The 22,251-nt window shown below is 46.5% G+C and overlaps 1 protein-coding gene across 1 annotated transcript in view; it reads left to right on the top strand.

Moving 5' to 3' along the window:
- Positions 1-22,251, top strand: part of LOC139049438 (proto-oncogene tyrosine-protein kinase receptor Ret-like) — a 379,568-nt gene that overhangs the window by 290,549 nt on the left and 66,768 nt on the right. The window contains exons 4-7 of the mRNA XM_070524812.1: positions 5,019-5,266; positions 13,800-13,962; positions 18,878-18,981; positions 21,127-21,234. Coding sequence (XP_070380913.1) covers positions 5,019-5,266; positions 13,800-13,962; positions 18,878-18,981; positions 21,127-21,234 — 623 coding nt within the window. The remainder of the gene's footprint in view (positions 1-5,018; positions 5,267-13,799; positions 13,963-18,877; positions 18,982-21,126; positions 21,235-22,251) is intronic.

Below are 22,251 nucleotides of genomic sequence, written 5' to 3'. Positions count from 1 at the left end.
TTAATAAATCATTGATTATCATGTATTTTTATGTCCTCCGCCGCTTATTACGCGTTGTAAGAAAATACGTTTTTATCTTCACTGCACTGTCCTAAATAAGTGTGGCCAGTACAGAAACGTGGCATGCGTAGTCTGCCATGTTCATACCACAAGACTTGTAATTACGGAATGTGCCTTCTGCATCGGGTACCAAAAAGCACGATTGTGGTCGCAAGTAGCTTACCCATGTAAGCTATTTGATACAGTGGCACATCTCACAAAGGCGCTGAGTCATGTGCGCCATGCCCTGCATCTCTTTAGTGCTGATTCAATTCGATTCAGTTTATTCGTATGTTCAAATGGCAGTACATATATTTACATACAGTTTACAGGATCCACAGCCATAAGCTAGTACCGCATCAATCAGCTGTCGTATATCCAGATAGCTGACGACATACGCAAAGTAGCACTTCAAGATTATTATCATTCAAGGTCGTGTCATTATTCCAGATTGCAGGCCATAATCTACCTCTTCCTTTTGTCGGCATTTTTGCGGCCGTGCGTGGTGCTTCGTACGTCACGTGGTCGGGACTGCCGGTTTCTCCAGTCGCTCCCTCGTTGCGGCAATGGAAGAAGATACTGCTGAGGACCTTGTTGGCGTGCAGCCGCCGGGTCGGCTTATACGTCCAGGAAACGCGGGAGCGAGTCGAGCCACGCAGACAGCCAAGCCACCGAGTTGTACTGGGACAGCTGCGGCTCCTCGGACGACGACTTCAAGGTTGTTATGCGCCGAACGGTAAAAAGAAGACTGCTGCGGGGGTCATAGCCGGCAAGTGTTTCAACCGTGAAGGATATACCACAGCGCTGGCCGCACACTGTTCTCTTCTTGCCCGTGGACCGTACGACCAATTTGCGGCTCCTGAACAGGCAGGTTCTTTCTTTGTTACTCGAGGGTATCGCACCGAATGAGATTAAAGACGTGAGAATAAACACATGGAAGACTGTCCTGGCTGTAGACGTTTTACATCGTAGCGCACTACAAAGCCTTCGGAATGTCATGGTAATCAACAAAGTAAAAGTGCGATCAATGATCCCTACAGGCAGCAGCGGCACTTTTGGCATCATTTACGACGTCAACGTTTCCATTTCGGCCGATGACTTGCCAATATTAATAAAGCAAACAACAGAAAGAAATCTCACCACGCATCTCACCATATTCGGAAACATACGCTGCGTGAAGTTTGTGTTTGAGGGGGACTGCCTTCTCTCCCATGTCAAAGTTAGCCATGTCCGCCATTCAGTTTGACCTTACATACCGAAGCCCCTTCAATGTCACAAATGCTTTAAGATTGGCCATGTAAAAAGCGTCTCTGTGAACAATGTTCGGTGCCCGCGGTGTGCTGAATCCCATTCAGAAGACGGCGTCCGCGCGACTGTCCTGAAGTGCCCTAATTGTCATGGTTTTCACGAAGCCTCATCGAAGGACTCTCTGTGGGTCCGGAAGAAATTCGCAGTTCTGAACCGCATGTTTCGGGATCATTCAATACACAGAGAGGCTGCCGCTACACTTAGGCGGTGACGGTTTCGCCACCGAAGAGCGCAACGAAACGCCGCACCAAGCAACACGCCGTCTTCCGCCAAAGCGACTGCTGCATAGACGTGGAGCGCCACCAGGAAATATTGAACGAAAACGAAGGAAGTGGCAAGACTCGATCATCCTCCAGAGTGGCCCGCACTTCCAAGCGCAAAACCTGCCACAGAGACACATTGAATACCGCCGCCATCGACGACCGCTGATGCAACGACGCCTGATGATCGCCAGGTCATAATAATGTTGCGGTAACTGATGAATGCTATGCGTGTTCTACTCAGCAACATGAAAACCCCGTCGGCGCGGAGCGCGCTGCAGGTGCTGGACACCCTGGGCTCAGTGCTTGCGAGCCAGATGCCATCGTTTCGACAGGAAGTCCTCTTTTTCCATGGAATGCCAGAGGACCTAAGTCTATTATGTCCTACTTTCGTCTGCTTATATTCGTGAATCAGTTTCCCATCATCGTCATTTGTGAAGCAAACCTGTCATCTTCGATCAGACTGTCCGGGTATGAGTGCATTATGTCATCTACCCACGGCCAATGCAGCAAGATTATTGTTTCCATACGCCGTGATTTGACATATGATCATCACCCAGTGTCACCTGACAGTGAAAACCAGTACGTGTGTTTGACTGTGAAGAAGAGGAAGATCCCTTTCACAATTCTGTGAGCCTACTTATCACAATCCAGTCGTCTAAACTGCGAGTGTTTACGGGAAATTTTGACAATGACTTCACAGCCGTGGATGATCACTGGATATTTCCCTGCCCACAATTATCTCTGGGGGAGCTCCAAGATTAACTCGAGGGGCAGAAGATTGGTGTCCATTGCCTCTGAACGAAAACTTTGTTAGATGATGGAAGCCCCACCTATCTGCGAGGAACAGCGTATAGTAGCTGCCTCGACCTTATATTTGTTTCGCGCTCCTTTAACAGAAGGGTTCAATGGTTTTCGAAATTGAAAACGCGGGAAAGTGACCACATCTCCACTTATCTCACGATTGAGGGACTGACTAACTCCAAGTTCTCCGGAGCCGTCCAATGCATCGACAGGCCGAAATTTAAATCAATTCTGGAAGACGGCTGTCGAGACGACATACCATCCAGCCTAGGAGACGCAATAACGGTTGCTTTGCAGGTTGTCAAAGATTGGATTTTGAAAATCTCCGCACGCACCGAATTCAACATCGAGCTAGGCAAACTTCGGGAAATTCGCCAGCGTGTGGAACGAAGGTATAGGCGAACAAAGTCCACTCATGATTTCAGATTGGCCAGATGCACACAGAATAAAATACAGCGTCTTATGTATAAGCTGGCTTCACAACTATGGATCTCTTTCTGCATGCCAGTCTCTGGATCCCCGAAAGTCTTTGTCTCTTATATGGAGAACTGTTCGTGGCTTCCGTACAACCACTCGACAGCACCACCCATTCAATTCCTTGGCTCATTACCTACAATCTGAGAAGTACATCTCAGAATTCCGGGACTTCAGAAAAAGTCAGATCTACCACCGTCTGCACTAAAACTATTGAGCTTACTCCAGTTGTGCGAGAGATACAGTACCCACGTACACATATATACTGACGGATCGACTACTACGACCAGTTCTGGCGGTGCTGTGTTGAGGCCGACGAGAGTAATAACACTGTGATTCAAAACGTCACATGTCACGACGTCCACGGCTGCAGAACTCACAGCTCTGCACAGTGCGTTTCAGTTTATTGACACAGAGAGTCCTGGTACATGGGCCGTGTTTTCCGACTCGACACCGGCTTTACACAGCATACAGTCAGTTCTCCGACATCGAGCTCCCGAGGAGCTAACGTACGAAATTGTCAAACTTCACTGCGACGTCAAACAGAAAGGCCACGAAATTATTTTCCAGTGGCTACCTAGCCATTGCGGGATTAGTGGAAATGATCAAGCAGACAACGCTACCTGGGAGGCACATAAAGAACTACAGAGCGTACCCATTCCTCTTTCCAGGACAGACGCTGCAAGGCAGCTTCGTCACCTGGTACGCAAACTCGCTTTAACAGAGTGGAACACGCTAAATATAAGGCGCACCAGGTTGCACGAACTGAACACTTTGCTCCGACTCCGACCTCCACCCGGGCTTCAGCGACGTGAGGCATCGCTTCTATACTGGCTATGGTTGGGAGTGGCTTTCACGAAAGCGTATACACTACTTTGATTGGAAGGACCGACAGTGCTGCGCGCGACGTCTGCGGCGGCGAAGAGAACATAGAATATTTATTGTGCCACTGTCACCGATTTCAGTCGGAAAGACAAACATTACCTATCGCATTGCGACGACTGGACGATCGATTGTTGTCCGTGCAGGCGCTGCTTGAAGACCGTCCCCATCGCTCGTCGGCCTACAAAGCCGTGAAGGCACTTTTGTCTTTCTTGAGGGCGACTGTCCAATCTGAACGCCTTTGACTTGCTCAGGCGCTCCTAGTGCGTCCGTGAGCTCACCACGGCTTTCCTCCCCCTCCCCTCCCTCTCTCTATTTCATCTTTCTATTCCCTCTTTCCAGTCCCCCAGAGTAGGGTAGACGACCAGACGCATTTCTGGTTAAAATCCCTGCCTGCTCTCTTTATTTCCTCCTCCTCCTCCTCCTCCAGTGGTACAGTTCAAGGCCATTGCATAATCACTGTATCACGCAGACTGCAGTACACACTAAGGGTGAAAGAATAGCGAAATTTCCGTGGCGAATCGAACGCGAATATTCGAGAAAAACAGCCATCTAATATTGAGTCGAATAGTGAATATTTCTTGATTTATGAACAAAGCGAAATATAAAGGACGTGGGGAGTCCATCTTGTGATAAAAGAATGCTTGTTTGCATCATTCGATACTTGCGACGCCGTGCACAGCTGGATGTCGGGTCGAGTGAAGAGTTCGTGAATGAGAGACAACTGAAGGGCACAACGTCACAATGACTGTATAAAACACGGAGACGTTAGCACGCCACCAAAGGCACGTAGAGTATATTGTGTTAGTGCGATGCACATTGTCCTAAAGAAATTCAAACAGGGTGATTGTCCAAGCAATAAATTGTCCTGAATAAATCGAAAAAATAAGTTCGTAACTGCTTAAAAAGGTGAGGCATCAATATCGTACGATAGGAAATTACTGAGCAGAAGTTAGGTACCCTATATGCGTTTGCTCGTCAACTTATATGTCCATAAACCACGGCTCTCCTACTGCAGAGTCATTCAGAACAGTCACCACTTGCACCTTTCTTTCTGTAGTCTACAAAAAGTATTGTTAACTGTTACATTCGAAGAGAAACAAAGGTTCGAAAGCTTCGAATAGTGAGTTCTCGAATCGAATGCGAATTGAGCAGCAATAACAATTTGACTCGAAATTTTGAATATATGCGCACTCGTAGTACAAGCGTATTCAGCTAAAGCGCCGCTTTATTTTATTCTGCTCGCCTTAGACGCTGACAAATGGCTGGCCTTCGATGCAAGCTCCGGCCAGCTTCGCTTGACGCGGTCCGTCTCGTGGAGCGAGTCGCCGGCCTCGACGAGCTCCGTGGTGATGGCTAGGCTTGAGTGCTCACTTCCCGGGCAACCAAACGAGACAGCCAAGGTGTCACTTGAAGTCGAGGACTTGGATGACCAGCCACCGAAGGCACAGAGAAAGAGCAACCTCGTATGCCGAACGTCAGTTCGAAGTCTCCACAAGGTACGTGGTGAACGTGTCTCCTATTATTATTTCAGTACTAAATATGTGTGCAATGGAGATGTCGTCGTAATTGCTGATGGCGGCTACTCCGTTTCGCTTATCATACAAGAAACAGAAAAATTATAACCGCTTCGAAGAACTAAGAATATAATAAAAACAAAGAACGCGTAATGAAAGCCTGGGACACGTATATACGCGCACGGCCTTCGAGCAACGATATGTGGCTCTTCGCGGATCCACATGCGTCTCGCGGCCAGCTGTCTGGCAATTCAGCAGGGCTCCACTTTTCTTTGTACACGCCGAGCACAGCATCAGTTTTCTTTTACTCAACTTGAGACAAATATTAGTGCGAATAGCAGTTATGACGTAGAAAATAGATCGATCGTGTTCGTAATTATTTACACACTGGCTCAAGCACGGCCAAAGCGCAATTAAAGTATCGCATCAACTATATCATGAGTACTGTGCCGAATATCTTGCGGTGTCAAGCTCAGGGTTCTAGCCAATATGCCACGGCCGCTTTGGGTAAGCGAACAGATAATGCTTGCACTGGGCAGTGAGAGACGCCGACGGTACTCCGTCGGGCTTATCCCGTGCGTCGCAGCGTTGGTCGAGGAGCCAGCAGTTCCAGCATCCTCGATGCCCACGCACTGTGGCGCTCCCTTACATCGCTCCACTGATTCTCATTTAGCTATATATACTCGTGCTGTCTGCAAGATTTGCTGGTTCGTGACAAAAATTTGCACCCAAATTTCGCCAGGAGTAAAGGTCAACGCCATAATCGACAGGACACACTAACCACGCGTGTCTTGCATGTCGACCCTACTTGCCAAAGGTTGGCGCTATATTGAAAGCCCGCATCTTCTGCTGCGCGCAAGTTGTACACTACTTCAGTTTGCGGGGAGCCTCCTAGCCAGTACAGCCGTTTCCTGAGGTGCTTCGGTTGGCACTAAAGTACCCTCAGAGTTCCCTAGAAACACCAGGGGGAGCTTCTAAAAATAACTTTTGGGATTCTCGATATGCATCGAGAAGTTGGATGCACATAACAGCTGTTCGCAGTAATTGACGTAAGATCAAAATTTTGCTGGAGTCACAGGCTTTTCTTCTATATTTTTTTTTTTTGGGGGGGGGGGGGGGGGAGGGCGCCGGTTATGCTAGGAAACCAAGCTAGAGTATTTTAGCAAAGCGGCGATAAGATTCAAAAGAGGGTGCATATGCAACTTGAAAATCATATGTATTTATGCACGTTTCTTGTATACAGGGCTTTCAAGGTTAAACCAACAATAATTTTTTTAAAAACGCGATGCTAGCTACGAAAAATCTGCTTGCACAGGTGGTTTGTGTACACGGCGGACAACATTTCCGCGAATGACTCAAGTCATCAATGGCATAATTATTAAAATATTCTTAATTATCCTTTTTGCTATCATGGTTATGGTATATGTTTACATTTGAAACATCAAAACATTCGTGTTTAACACAACTTCACTCTGTTTGACTCTTCAAGCCAGTACTCAGAAAAACGTCTTACGCTAAAAATTGTTTGTAAGGGGAATATTTCAGCCAATCCTGATGCTAGATCTATCATAGCGAAGCCGGCAGGCCTATGGCTAAGACGAACGAAAAGCTTTGTGAATTCGGCCCCTGAAGTACTTCGGTTCCGAGATATCCACCTTCCAATTTGACACTCAGTCAGCTAATTTCGCTTTCAGAGGCGTGGATCTCGACACAACGTCAAGCGGTAAGGGAACGTTAACGTGAGCTCAAGACAAAATTACGACAGAAACTATCCTAGATAATTATCTAAGTCAATGCGAAGCATTCTTCCTCTGCACGTGGCGCAAAGCCCGAACGAACCCGCGTCCTTCCGGGAAAATGCTCGCTCGAGGACTGTCACATGCGCATGCAGGCCGCGGCACCCTGACGACGTCGAACGATCGGAACAAGAGGCGCTCGCAGATGCTACACGCCGCGCCAAACTCATCTTCCACAGAGTACTTTGAAAGCACGCGTCGATGTCCCCCAAGTGGCTGCGGCCCGTTCAGCGTCGTTCTCTGGGCGTGCCGCTGTTCTTCGGCCGCGCGCCACTTCTCTTCTTGCTCGCGCTCCACGGCTGCGCGTACCTCGTCGGCCCGTCGCTTCGCCTCCTGCTTCGCCGCTTTGATACGAATGCCATACCTCTATATTCTCTGCAGGGCCTCTGCACTCTTACCATAGAGAAGGACATATGATCTTACGCTCATCCTTCACTTGATACTTTCGAGGGTCCATTGTTGTATCAGCAAGTAGAGGCCTGCGCGCAGCATAGCGCAGCTAGCACAAAAATATCGTCTACTTGTGGAGCGCACACCCGTACCGGCGAGTAGAGCAAGGAGAGGAGACGCCGAGCTAGCAGCGGCGTGCGAGCGGGCGCGTGGCGGAGCACGCGCATGTAAAGCCCCGCTCATGCGCATGGAGCAAGGAGGCGGCCATGGCGAGCGGGCGCATGGGGGTGCACGTGCATCTGCGGCAAACTGTAACATTTCACGGCCTCGCGTTTGACCTTGGCTTCGAAGAAGTGCTCCACATTTAGAAAGTCCGTCGTTGCTTCTTTCTGCAGCGGATAGCAAGAGCGCAGCTGCTATCAGCTTCGCTGATATCAGCTTCGCCACACGCAATAAGCCACGTCACAATGACAGCTTGACGTTGTTTCGAGATCCATGGCCCTGAATGCAAAATCATCTGAATGAGTCTCAAATTTGTTTATGGATATCTCAGAACAGAAGCGTTGCAGGAGAATTAAACAACGTGAAATTCTCTTCAAATATGATTGCCTTATATAGAGGAGGAAAACAAGAGGTAAAAGACAGAGAGGTTACCCAGATTAAGTGTCTGGTTGGCTACTCTGCTCAGAGGGATGGGGTAAGAGCAGCAAAAATTAGAAAAGAAGAGCAGATAAAAAGAAGTTGCAGTTTCGCCCAAAAGGTGAAGCATCGATTGCGATAGAAAATTAGCAGGCAGCTGTACGAAGTAAGGATAGTAGTTTTATCGACAGTATAAACTTGTAAGCATTCGCTTACTAACTAGATTAACAAGCATGGTGCCACGCGTGCACAAGAAAACATGAACACATCTCACTAGATGACCGCGAAAACTCGCTTTCAAAACGCTGGAATGAGGACGCGCGGCAGCAGCAGCGAGCGAATTTGCCTTCGTGCTGCCTCTCGTTTCAACGCGAACAAAGCGGCGAAAACACCAGGCACGCGAAGCCGTCGGCGCACCTAGACTCTGTACTCATCGCAGAGCGCTTTCAAAATAGGGCCCGCGCGCCAGGGCGCGGTCGCGCCATAGACGAGGCAACCTAAAGTTTGCCCGCGCGGCACCAGCGCCGAATGCTCCCCTAGCGGACCGATGGAAGTTCCGAGGGTCGTCGCTGCGCCGGCGCGCGCCCGTGTTCTGTACGGCGGGAGCGCTCGTGCGCGTGGTTTTTGCGATGCCGAGTGCGACCTCATCAGCCAGGAAAGGTGGCACGCAATAGTGATGTGTTGTTGATTGCCACAGCAGCCTCGAAAACACGAAAGGTCGTACGCCGCCCGTGAAGTTCTACAGATTTCCTGGGAAGTGGTACGAGAAGGACAGACGACAAGCATGGATAACTGCAGTGCGCCGAGTCAAGTAAGTCTCATACTTTCGCATGCGCGTGTAATATCTTGAAAGCGGAATAGTCATATGCCTGTTGTTAGTGCACGGCCGTTTGTTTAGTCGTGTCGCGTTGTTGAATAATGGTGGCATCCGCCGTTTGTTAGCGGTAAATGCAGGCGTGTTGCGCCGCTAAGCTCTACGACGCGTGCTCGATTCCCAGCCACGGCGGCCGCATTTCGATAGGGGCAAAATGCAAGAACACCCTTGTTACCGTGTGCTTTGATTTTTGTGCACGTTAAAGAACCCCCAGAGGTTAAAATTATTCCTGAGACTCCCCATTACAGCGGGCCTCATAATGATCTCGTGGTTTTGGCATGGTTTTGGCATGGTTTTGGCACTTAGAACCCCCGAATTTATTTGATTGCACTGTGCCTTCCCTCGCGATCGGCATGGACGAGCTCAAGAGAATTATTTCCCTTTTCCAAACGCTACAACTTAAATTACTAGTTGTGCAGGTAACGAAAGGGGCCGCGCGCGCTACTTTTGTGTGGTAGCAGACCGTATTTAATGCAAGCCGCGGTCGTCGCGTGCGTTGGGAAGCGGCAGATCGGAAAGCAGCCGCTCGAGACGTGCGCGTTATGTTTGTTGTTTGCCCATGCTTTCTAAGTATCTAAGTGTGCAAGTATCATAACTTGTAGTGGTACCACTCTTGTAGAATAATATATGCACACAATCACAAGAACGTTACCTTTGCAAACGTATTATTGGGAGTAATTTAATCCCCACAACAAATAGGCACACATACTGTTTCATTCATATGCGATGCAGGTGGAAGCGGTGCCAAACAGACCAATGGCAATCACAACAGTCTTCTCAGCAGTCAGCACCACCGGGACATGTGCTTTCCTACTGCAGCGACGCAGCTCTTGAGCAGCGGCAAGACACGTGTGAAACAGACTCCAGAACAAGCCTTTGTGAAGTGACGGAACCGTCAAGAAGCAGCCCAATGGATCTGCAGTCATCGAGTAGTATGACAACAGAAGTTCCTGCTGCCAGTGTGACTTATGTTGTAATTGAAATAGAAGTGGCTAAATTTCTGAACATGGTGCGTACCTCTAACTCGACGTCGTCTGCGATCTTGTCGGACACCTGTGGTACGCACTTGGCTTCCACTATCACATCACCGTTCACAATTTGTTCAACGCCGTACACGTTCGGAAGCAGACGCTCCCCTATCGTGAGGTTGCCGCCACGAAAAAAAGCTGTCGGCGTCGGCAGCCTTCTTGAAACCGTACGGCAATCTTTGCATCGCTGTTGCGCAAGCAGGCGATCTGCCGCCGTCGAAAACGGAGCGCCGTGAGCATGAGCAGCGAAGAAAAGCGCCGACAACACAATGCAAACAAAGCGGAGACCGCGCCACGGCGCGACCGCGCGGCTTGACGCTTCCACATTGGGGGCGCTGTCAGGAGGCGCAGTAGCGCCGCCTGGCCATGGTTTTCTCGTCTATACCCAACAGCCACCAGAGTAGAGCACCCCGTCTCCCTCCCTTCCCCCCGGTGCCATTGCGCGCGGCGGAACACGGCGCGCGACGACGATGTTATCACCCTTGGACTTTACACGGAACATCACGGGGACGGCGACGGCAGCAATGCGCCTGGAGTGTCCATATAATTGCTTTCGCAATAAAAAAAGAACGCACCAGTTCGCATACTATTGTTTTCGATCAGTCACATCGCTTTTAAAAAGCACACTATCGCTTTTAAAGTAGTTCGGGCCGACGCCGGCTGGAACCAGAGTCAAATAATTCGCTTTCATAAGGGGATGGTTGTCAATCCTCTCGAGCGTAGTGCTGAAAACTTCTTTTGTGCACTGAAACGACAATTGCACGGAAGGTGCGATATCGTCTCTCTGCGCCCCCAAACTTCACGTTCTTGACTTGTGACCATTCCTACGAGGAAGATGTAGGCATTAGTAAAAGCCACTCCTAGCCATAGACGACAAATGAGAGTTACCGCCCATCATAGTAAGCCGTGAGGAAGATGGAGCTTTAGATGGGGATCCAGGGAAGAAAGGTGCAGGTTTATTATGTCTGCCGAATTCCACTGGGCCAGCGTAAGCTCGTGAGCAAGCGCAAAGAGCTTTGCCGCAGCGTCTGTTCTTGACATCGGGATAGTGATGCAATCATCACTTGAACGCGTATATCGAGTGGCTGCGTCTGATTGCTTGTTTCCAATAATACCGCAGTGACTTAGCAACTATTGAAAGACGATGTCATGTCCTTTCTCAACTACCTGATGGACAATTTCTATTGTGTCCGCAGCAAGTTGTTCGTGGGGTCCACGGCGTAATGTAGAAAGCAAACCGTGCAAGGGGCTTCCAATTGGAATCGCAGAAGATGGATCATTTCTGGAGAGTTCCCCGATTGATCAATTGAAGTGCTACATGCAAAGCATGATTGTCTTAAAGTTTCAAATATAAACGTATACCACAATCGTGACAGCAAGAAAATTATTTAAGAAGTTTTTGTTATTTATGTGATTGGTGACCTTAATTCGTCTCAAAAATTTAGTCCGCAAAAGCGCGTAAACCGCCCGTTCAAACAGATTTTCCGTGGCATAGCGTTAAAATTACTGCTCCTTCAACTTTGAATACCCTGTATATACGTGGCCTTTATTCTGTTCAGTATCTTCTTGAACTCTGCGTCATCATGTGTCCTTTAAGTACTTATATATTCATTTTACGTTAAAAATGGTTGTCGGCGCTACTTACAGACCCCATCTAAAATTCAATTAATAAATAACGTCAATCAAACAAATTCGGCAAATCCAGCATATGGCGCGAATCTTCAGTAAAATTGTGTCCTTTTTGTCGTTATAAACGTTTCCGTCTATTCATTTCTGCTTTAATAACAATTAGTCCCTACCGCACGTGACACGGATGTGTGTGCAAGAACTTCCTTTCTAGCTGGAACACGTTTCTTTGAAAATGTGTTTATCTTTGATGTTTTTTTTTTCTGACCTAAATCTTGCAAGCTATTGATTTCTAGCAATATCGCCGGGAAAACGTTGCTAACTTCCTTGAACATTTTCAGTAATTTCTGGTGCCTTGCATTCCCTCTTACGTGAGGGCATCTGGGCTCAGCCAAGTTCTTGGCAAGGGACGCAATGCTCGGGTTTCTTTATCCTGCACATACTAGCTTATGCAAGTGCAAGCCGTTTAATCTTTAATAAAAGCAGATTTGTTATATATGTGGAATGTAATACTGATAAGTGCGTTCCTGGACGACAGCAGCGATATAGATTATACAGAAGCACAACTACATCTGCAGCTTTATTAACATATTTCGAGACTATTGTGTACATGTCTTATTCTCGTCTGTCTGTAAGACAGGCTGCATGTTGTTATGCGAAGAAGCGTGGCAACGCATAGTGCTTGCAAAAGTAGTAGATTGAAATGCTAGCCAGCATGTTCTAACCCCCGTATGCAGAGATGCAACTTAAGTCGAAGCACATGCTTGACTTGATCCGAGTGACGTCTATCGGGAACGCGCCGAAGGAAACGCAGTGAGCGCCTTTGGGCACGTTAACGCCAGGCGTCATCTAAATCAAGTCAAGCATGTGCTTCGACTTAAGTTGCATCTCTGCATACGGGGGTAAGTGTCTCGTTTGAGAAAATTCACCGTGTACAACTTAGCGGGATATTTGTTTTAACGCGACAGCGTTAAGGGCCCTGTGTCACAGAAAAAACGGCATTTGCGTCCAGCGTCGGACGTCATTTCGGCAAAATGATTTTCGAAGCACCCATACTCAGGCCTTCGATGTGGCGCAAGGAAGCTACTGAACTCAAGCTACGGAATTTCTCAAGCTAAAATACGTACGAAAATCGTAAAGTTTCGCTTACACGCAACCTATAAACATGATAGCGTTGGATTGTAATATGAATATGCGAGAAAACATAATTATGTTACGCTAAAACTCAAAGGAACCCCTTTTCCAGCGCTTCTACAATTCATAGGCCGGCCACGGCGTCCGTCATTTCACGGAGCGAAGCGGCACTCCCAGTTCCTTGCAGTACCTCCAGATGGCGCTCGCCTCCGCCGCATCGCGGTCCACGCCAGAGGCCGCGCTTCTACCAAAAAGCCTGCCTTCGTGCATAGCGTTCGCGGACAGTGTTTCCCGATAAACATTGCGGTTACATACGCTCCAGTTGCCGGGAAGCGTGAGAAGCAGTCAGGGATCTTCGAATGCTATCGCGTTACACTCTTAAAGGCTAAGCTTAAGCGTTCTCCATCCTTTTTCTTCTACACTAAAGCTGACGTCACTGGCGCCGCATCTTCATGACATCGGGATCCCCACCTTGTTCGCACATACAAGTTCCCCGTGACCTGTCTGTCTTTACTTTCAGCTAAACTAGCTTATCTCTGTACATCTATTTCTTCTGTCTCTCATGGTTAAACGGTGTAGTGAGTGCCTCCGGACGAAGCGCTAGCTGCTCTATTCTCCGCCTTTCCATTTCCTCTATTTCATTTTCCTTCTTTCTCTTCTCTATTTTAATGACAAAGATGGCACCATTCACTCTGCCACTTCTTAAATGATTCCCTGCAATGTTTCGTTACAGTTATTCGATAAGTTATCAGGACCTACTTTAGTGCCAAGAGTATGTGTTGCATACCGGCAAACTTAAATCAGTGTAAATGTAAGTTTAAAACTTAACCAGTATAATTTATTTCTCATGAAAAGATTGGGGAGCCGAATTCGCAAAACTGTTCATTCGTAAATGCTCTTTGTCATTGGCAGGCCGTCTTCGCTGATGATATGTCCCGCGTCAGTATTTGCTGATATTTTCTCTTACGAACAATTCTAGCGTCAGAGCGTTTTGTGGCTACAGGCCCTGATGTGTCGCATCCATGCAGGGCGACATACTCGGCTGCACTATATCTGTGCTTGACCGAGATTCAAAGGACGCCAACAATTTAAAAGTCCGGTTGGAACAAGATGTGCGAAACCTGTTCGAGCTTGCTGATTCACCGTTCCAGACTTTCATTAGAGACAAGAAGATGACATTCCTTGACGCAAGTAAGTGAGACAGCGTTACTTGCATTTGTGCTTTGCATTTCTTGCGTATAAGAGCAGAATTTGTGCAATTAACAAGCCTTGCATGTTCTCTACGTGGCATGCATAAAGGTTCTATTGCGATAACTATTCTGAGCAGTTGGCACTTATTTATGAAACCGAATCGCATGGTGTCAGTTTGGAGTTAACAAGCTGCAGAATTGCGAGCGTTGTCATGACGCGTTATATCTTCGTCTTCATTATATTTGTTCAGAATACAAAGAACGTACCCAGTCTTTCAACCAAGATTCAGAGGGATGATTAAAAAAGAAACACTAAAATATTTTTTTTTTCTTGGGGCCCTATTTATTCTGCTAGCCAGGATTCAAAAATAGGTAAGCTAACTAATCCTTAAATCTATATTTCGAATCACTCCTGGTATACACGAGCCACTTCCTACCATTTTGTTTGCTGAGTGCTAAAAAGAGAGAGAGACAGAGAGAAGGTATTTAAACGCAAAGCGTAAACAGCGTGCCCTCGTCCTTTGTTCCAATGAGAAATGTCATGTACTTCCCAGTTTTCTGTTGCAATGTACGCCTTGTTTTTGCACTCTGTATAACTTGTTGCTTTATTCGGCTAATTATGGCTGTTCATTTTAAGTACTCGTGATGCGCCACATGCAGAGTTCAAGTTCAGAAAACTAACCGAGTTTTGGGCCTGCTTACCCTATATGTACCACAGTGTAGCATACTAGCCTGGGGGCGGACTTGCAATGAACAACGCTTTCTTACTCTGAACGAACTGTTCTTGCCATTATGAAAGATCAAGGCGTCCCATACAAACAAAGAAAATAGAGTCATCCTTACACAGAAAAAGTGTGCGGCCTATTCTTCGCCCAAATAGGATGCATCAACTGTAAATAAATATCGAGGTGGAGCCATAACGTGACTTGGTCTCAGTTGCACGAAATGTACCGCTTGAAACGGTATCTAAATTACTTCGATCGGTCATCCTAGTGAATCCTTAAATTGGAACAATTACAACCAGTTGGATCCCAATCATAAAAGCGTTTATAACGGTGTTTTCACGTGTTTGATAGGCATCTAAGAGTACCTCGACCCTGGCCATATATACTTGCATAATAAGGCGCATTGTAATCGCTCTTTTGAATTCCGCACAACAAAGCTATTTTAGAGCCATTATACCGGATGTCCCAGTTAACTTGGGCCAAGATTTAAAAAACAAACCAAAAGCTCAAGAGAAATCGTGCCGACTGCATAGCAGCCGTAAGTCGTGTGTACTTACAGTCAGCATTTTTTTCATCACAGTGTATTAATTAATTGCTTTTAATTAGTGAACTTTGTAATTATTGCTTGAATCGCAAACATATCAATTACAAAGTTGTAGGGCACCTCAAATAACTTCCGAATCAAGCATTTGCTTCGTGCTCATCTTTGCCTCGTTGATTTTTCTGAGAAAGAACAATCACCCCTCCCCCCCCACCACGCGAAATATCCAAAATACGAAATAGATACGCGCTCGCGCGCCGCTACTCAAGCGCTCCCAAGCGAATAGCCACGGATACACGGGTTTACCTAGCGCCGGCAGCCCGACGCAGAGCTTCACGCTATGTGATGGTCGCGGCATCATGAGAACACGCCGCTGACACATTGATAAGCGTAGCGGAGCCGTAGGGGGGATTTCGAAGCCGGGAAACCGTGACGGCGCACTTGGCACTGTAATTTTGCTCACTCGGGTCTGTAATTTGGCGCACTCATCTTGTTCTGTAGATAGGCGCACCTGGAACGTATGTTCCTTTTGTTCCCTTTAGCAATAGAAACAAACCTCGTGCAGGCTACGTCCATCTAATGCGTTTTGGCGGATCTGTACGGCCTGCATATGCTGCTATCGCTTACGTAAATCATTATTGCTTCACGTGTCAGTGCGTAGATAATAGAGAGTTTTAGTTTAGAGGACGCAAGCGGCTTGCGTATGCAAGAACTAGGGGCGACGGTACTGCGGATGCGCAGACCTTTACGTCTGGGTCTGCGCATGCGAAGTACCGTCGCCCCTAGTTCTTGCGTGCGCAAGCCGCTTGCGTCCCCTAAACTAAAGCTCTCTAGTAACGGGAGATCTCAACGGTACCACTCCAGTGACCTGCTCTTCAAGAATACAGTCATCCCCTTCACGAATGATAAGAATGCTAAAATGATCCTGGCTGGGGGCGGTGCACGGTGACAAGAAGAAGGCAGCCAAGCTATTCGGAAGGTGGCATTGTGGAGGACGCCCTAGTCCGTCCACAATACTTCGAACGTACGAAGTCCTTTGCGAGATGGGTAGCTTCACTAGAAAGCGACACGGGACTGCGACGGTACTTCAGGAAGTGGAAAAGGATTTGTGGCATCCTTTGCTGCTAGCCCTCACGGAGTGCGCGTGACGCCAGTGCGGAGGCCAGAACCTCAAGTTCATCAGTGTGGGGGAGATAAAAAAATTTCATATGCACTCGTACCAAGTACATCTTCATTAAAAACTTGAAGACAGAGATTTTGAAAACAGACTTGACTTTGCAAATTGGATTTTCACGAAATTTGAAGAAGGACCGGACTTTCTCACTCGCGTGCTTTGGACTGATGAGGCTAATTTCTCCAAAAACGCACAAGTTAATCTTCACAACGCGCACTACTGGAGTGATGGGTATCCCCGCTGACTGGCACTATCACGACACCATACCTGTGGTCGTTTAATGTGTGGTGAAGTATTTTTGATGGCAACATCATCGGACCCATCTTTTTTGACAACACACTAACGACGCAAAGCTACGTCACCGACATCCTCGAGTGCCCCGTGAACGACGTCTGTTGCAACGTTCCACTTGCGCACCTTCGGAACATCTCGGTTCAACACGGTGGTGCTCCTGCGGATAGTAGTAGTCAGTCTCGAGCGTGGTTCGACAGGCTTTTCCCTAGGCAGTGGATTGGCCGGCACGGACATGTACCGTGGCCTGCAAGGTCGCCGGACATGACATCGCTGGACTTATTGTGGGGCTGCGTGAACGATAGCGTGTATAGCAGCGAAACTACCACACCGGACGCCCTAAAGGCAAAAATAAGCCGAGTCTGCAGCGAGATTCCAACGTCGTTGGCCAAAGCTGCAACAGCACAAGTGTTGGACAGAAGCAAGCAATGCATTAAATTGCTTCAGACGGTGATCTGTTTGAGCACGTGCTACAAGTGATAGTGGAAAATACCCGCTCAAAACTGGTGTAAAACGTGACTGTTTAACGCACCTTCATGATGTACCCCTATGCTTAAAGAAGCTTGCAACAAAGAAATAGGAAAAAAACTGCTTTGTTTTGCCTCTTTTCCGGAGTTCAAGAGACAGAAAGGGTAAATGGCTAAACCAGTTGCACCTTTGCACGTTTCTTTGTGAGCGGCTGAGACGCCTTACGTGCTTTTGGTTTATTTTTTATTGAAATAAACTCCTGAATAGCTCTTTTCTGTTCTTCCGAGAGCTGCCTTTCTTTCTTTTTTGGTGCTCTTTTCGGCACTGTTTCTTTTTTAAACACTGGTTGAATTTCTTTTGTAGCTTTATTTCATGATACGCGAAGGTTAAAGCTCTCTCGAGTGCCTCATGATCGAGCACAACATTTTTGCGTCCGCAGATGCTGACGCTTATCGCACCAGGCTGGTTAAATCGCGAAACCTCTCGAGCCATCCTACACGACGAAGTCTTGCACAATGTGGCGATAAACGAATGCAGCCGTTTATCTTTGAAATGTTGCTTGGAGGCACTTGAGTAGCGGCGCGCGTATCTATCTCATATTTCGCGGGCTTTTGTTTTTTCTAGAAAAAAAATAACCAGGCACACTTCAGCATGAGATAAATGCTTGATTCGGAGGTTATTTATGGTGCCCTACAAATTTGTGTTTGACATGTTTGCGATTAAAGAAATAATTTAAAAGTTCACTAAGTAAAAGCAATTAATTAATACTTCGTGATGCAAAAAAGTACTGGCTCTAAGTACACACGACTGCCGCTACTACGCAGTCGGTACGATTTCTCTAGAGCTCTTGCGGTTCTTTTTTTTTTCATCTTGGTCCAAGTTAACCGGGACACCCGGTATATGCTCCCAATGAGTAGTAATTCTCGCACGTCTAATACTGCGTATGTATGTAACGGTATCATTAATTTTTACTGCGACTGTAGTTCAAAACTTAGTTTGCTGCTCCCGTATTTTTGTTACGCCCGCCATTAAGCTAATTCCTCACCCTCAGCTTCGCCCTCGCCATGTTGCTGAAAACAATTTATTCGTCATCGCCGCTGGAGATAGAACTCATGGCCGTGTGGCAATAGGTGGTCGGAAGTCAGACGCGCTAACCGCTGCGCAATCCCGCAGCTACGGTGTTTGGCAATATTGGTGCTGAGTTCTTGTGCAGCACGAGAACTCTAAGAGTAGCGAGGTATGTTCATGTATTTAGGAGGTCTCAGCTAGAAATACTGTATCGGACGAAGGCTCACCATAAGGAACTTCTTGTAGAGATGGCTGTGTCCAGCTGTGAAACGTACTGTCTTACTAAATGTCTGGTGGTTCTTTTTTTTTCTTTCAGAATTCTCTATTTATAAAAAAACGCCTATATTGCATCATTACAAGATGCTTTATCGCAGATGGGCTTAGGCCCCGACGTTGTCAGCGACTACAGTTTCTGCAGTTTGTATTTTGCCTGCATTCTAAAAAAAATGCATTAAGCCAGATTAACTTTAGTTTCGCCTACCAGTATTTATCGCTTGTGCTAATCAGTCTATCCACAGCAAATGTTGGGTTAAGCATGCAATAGGCTGCAAGTTATGCTTTTTTACCCTGCTTACTGCTGATCAACCAGTGGCAGCTCGGATGTGTGAAATTTCTGTGTTAGCTTCAGTGCAACGAATGCAATTTGCAGAGATCGCTGTCCGGAGCACTGGTGCCTGGTTTCCAGGAGACAAGTACAGCTTCACGGTCATCGTGGAGGACGCCGGTCTTGTGCGTAGTGACCTGCCCGCAGAGGTATAGAAACACCGCTTCTGATCTTTCAAGGAAGCTTGCTGCATGAGTTCATTTCAGCCCGCTTACTTGCGACAGTATCGTATAAAGACGCAACACAAGCCCCTCGTAATGCAAATTGCAATGTGACTACAAGGGAGTAGAACTCGTTGCTGGGCAAGTTGGTTGAGATCTAATGAATACGTTGTTGCGCTAAAAGGAAAATAAAGACTTAGGAAAATAAGTCAGAAACGATAGGTCGGGCGCTGAACTTCAACTGATTTTATTCTCACAGCAGAGCAGGGAGAATCAAATGCCCATGCGTACATCAATGTCGCCTAAAGCGATTACAGTGACGTTTTCAAAAGCTGCATCTCGTTGTCAAACAGAAAAACAGACGTATCACTAATGCACTTCGTGCCTCTCTCTTTTATGTGATTTCCCTCCAAAAGTTATCTTGCTAACGTATCACCACTCTTGCCATTCATCTTAATCTCACGCAGTAGTGGCTGACATCTGCCTGCCAAGAAAGCCATGCAATGCGCAGTTAAATGCGCATTACCTTTGTTAATTATAGACAATTCATGCCTCCAAGTCCGGTCATTGACACATCTCCCCGTATGGCCTGCTTAGGACATCCCACATTTCAGCGATATCTCCTATATAACGCCCGTCGCACGCTTCACGTACGGTCTAGTGTGGTTTTTATGGCATCCTGACTTTTTGTCAGCGCGGCTTATGCGCGGACACAGTCCAGCCAACTTGCGTGGCGCCGAGGAAACAATTGGTGCACCAAATTTGTTTACGAGTTTCTTCAAGTTGTGGTAACGTTTGTGGACGTATGGCACCATTGCGGGTTTGCATCTTTCTTGGTCAGGGCTAGGCATATGCTTTTTTTCCCTTCACCTTCTGGAGCAATGTTTTTGGCACCGCCCCTACGACCGAGCTCAGGTAGCCGGCTGTGTGCAGCCATAAAGTTAATTAAAAGATCAATAGCCACTCTTCGCCTTGACTCTGTTCTCATGAAGTCGTGCCATCACGCGATGCAACGATGCAAGCTAGCTTTGATAAGTAGTTGGTGAGGCTACACATAGCCGGCCACCCGAACTCGGTCGTAGGGTCGGTGTCAAAAACATTGCTCCAGAAGGTGAAAGTGTGTGTGTGTGTGTGTGTGTGTGTGTGTGTGTGTGTGTGTGTGTGTGTGTGTGTGTGTGTGTGTGTGTGTGTGTGTGTGTGTGTGTGTGTGTGTGTGTGTACGCGCGCGAGCGTGTGTGTCATAACTTACCATACAATAAAGGAAGAAGTTCGAATGTGCTAGGGCTAGGTGGGGGTGCATTCAGGTGTGTATTTTTTTAGATCAATGTAAACAGAAGAATAATGCACAACTCAGTAGGTGTGTAAACGTGTTCTTTTTTACAGATATAGTTTTCTGTGTGCCCATTCAAGTATATTCATGCTATTCTAGAATCGTATTATCTATGCCTATGGTAGGTTGATGACTTTCTAAGGTCCTAGCTTTACTTTCAGTGATGTATGTATACCAAGTCATTCACCATCTCTCCGCGTAGCGGTTACTTTTCGGTTCAATAGCCAAATAAAGAATAGTCATTCAGTGGCAAGTTCTTTGTTAAAGCAAAATGGAGCATACCGTTCGTATATGAATGCAGAAAAAGAACCAGAGATGCTGTTCTCTTTGTAAAATTTACCTATGAAATAGTACCCAATGCTGTCGCACCCAATGCGCAAATTACAACAACGCGTCTTTCGAATTGTTAGAGAACATCATGTTTTTATGATGCCACAGTAAAAAAGGCATGGCCTGCCTTGAGTGCAGTAGTAGCTTCCGTGGGTTAGTAATGATGCTAACGATTGGTACGAATGCACGCTTACTGTACACAAAGTCGGAAACTGGAGATCATGATTGCTTTGGCATCATTGAAAATCTGTAGCCAAGAATGTTGTAGCTTGGCTCACAGTAGACGTGCTTGGAATAAGGTTGGTTGTAGTGTGCATACTATCTGAATAGAGGAAGAAATTTGACATTGAATAAATATTTCACCTCGTTTGAAAAAAGTTGTCTTACATTATGTAAGTATTCCGCGCTAAAGCACGAGGCTGGAGGACATAGTCTGCAACACGGGATCACATAAAGTTCTCTTCTGCTTCCAGGTGACGTTCCAGATCGAGGTGTCCAACAGCAGCACGCTCAGGACCCCGCTCACGCTTAAAGACACGTACAACATTTCGCTATCAAGAAACGCAACGACGTTTGCAAGGGTAATGATTAGAGAACGTTGCAACCACAACGTTTTGCAATGCGACATTACTTATTCTTGTGTGCACTTTAAGGAGCCTACAATTTTATTTATTTACGATACTGTTGGCCATAAGGCCGTTACAGAGTGGGTTTTAAGGCATCACAAATACAAAACTGGATGTTACAACAATAATAAGCTATCAAAAATACAAACTAGGTTTTCCAACAGTAAATTACATCAATAATGTATCAGTCATAGTAAACGGGTCAAAGTCATAGTTTGAACAGTAGTTATCAAAATACAAACTGGGCGCTACAACGGCAAATTACATCAACGAAGTGTCAGTCATAGAAAACAGGTAGACTAATAATTTGTAAAGTTGTATAACACTTCGGCAATTAATGTGTAAATTACATCATTAAGGTGACAGTCATAGAAAACAGGAATATATTGATTTGAACAGCAGTATTACAGTTCGGCAATCAGCTTTCTAACATCTAACTCATGAAAAACACTCGAATTCATAAAACAGACCATACGTGGTACGTGGTACTAGTTGATAAGAAAAACGTGTATAATATGCATAAGAATGGAAGCAAACATGAACATTCAGGTTTGTAATGAAGTCTTTGGCATTTTTCGAACATTTCAACTGAAATACCCTGCATAACCGATAAATTAACCTAAAGAAGCCGAAAGAAGCTGTAGAAATATGTATGTAAAAAATTATTTTCTTTACGTTCACGTTTGTGTTTATTTAGTCCTATGCTGGAAACAATGAGCGAATGCAGTAATGATTGTGCTAGCATAAAAGCCGAGAACAAGTGCGGCCGCCAGCCATATATAAAATTAATGTTTTGATTATCAAGACGGCATTAGCAGTTAGTGATAGTGAACATAAGACTGTCATCCGAAGGAAGGTTCTTACCGTATAAATCTGTTTAGGGGCCGCACCCCCAACTCGACAGCCAATACTCAAAGAAAAATCGAACCGAGAAGCAATTGCGTTCGGTGCGAGGAAAACATATCTTAATTG

Source organism: Dermacentor albipictus, chromosome 1 (assembly GCF_038994185.2).
Source record: "Dermacentor albipictus isolate Rhodes 1998 colony chromosome 1, USDA_Dalb.pri_finalv2, whole genome shotgun sequence".
NCBI lineage: Eukaryota > Metazoa > Arthropoda > Arachnida > Ixodida > Ixodidae > Dermacentor > Dermacentor albipictus.
The sequence above is the reverse complement of the archived record's forward strand: the minus strand, read 5'-3'. Positions and strand labels throughout refer to the sequence as shown.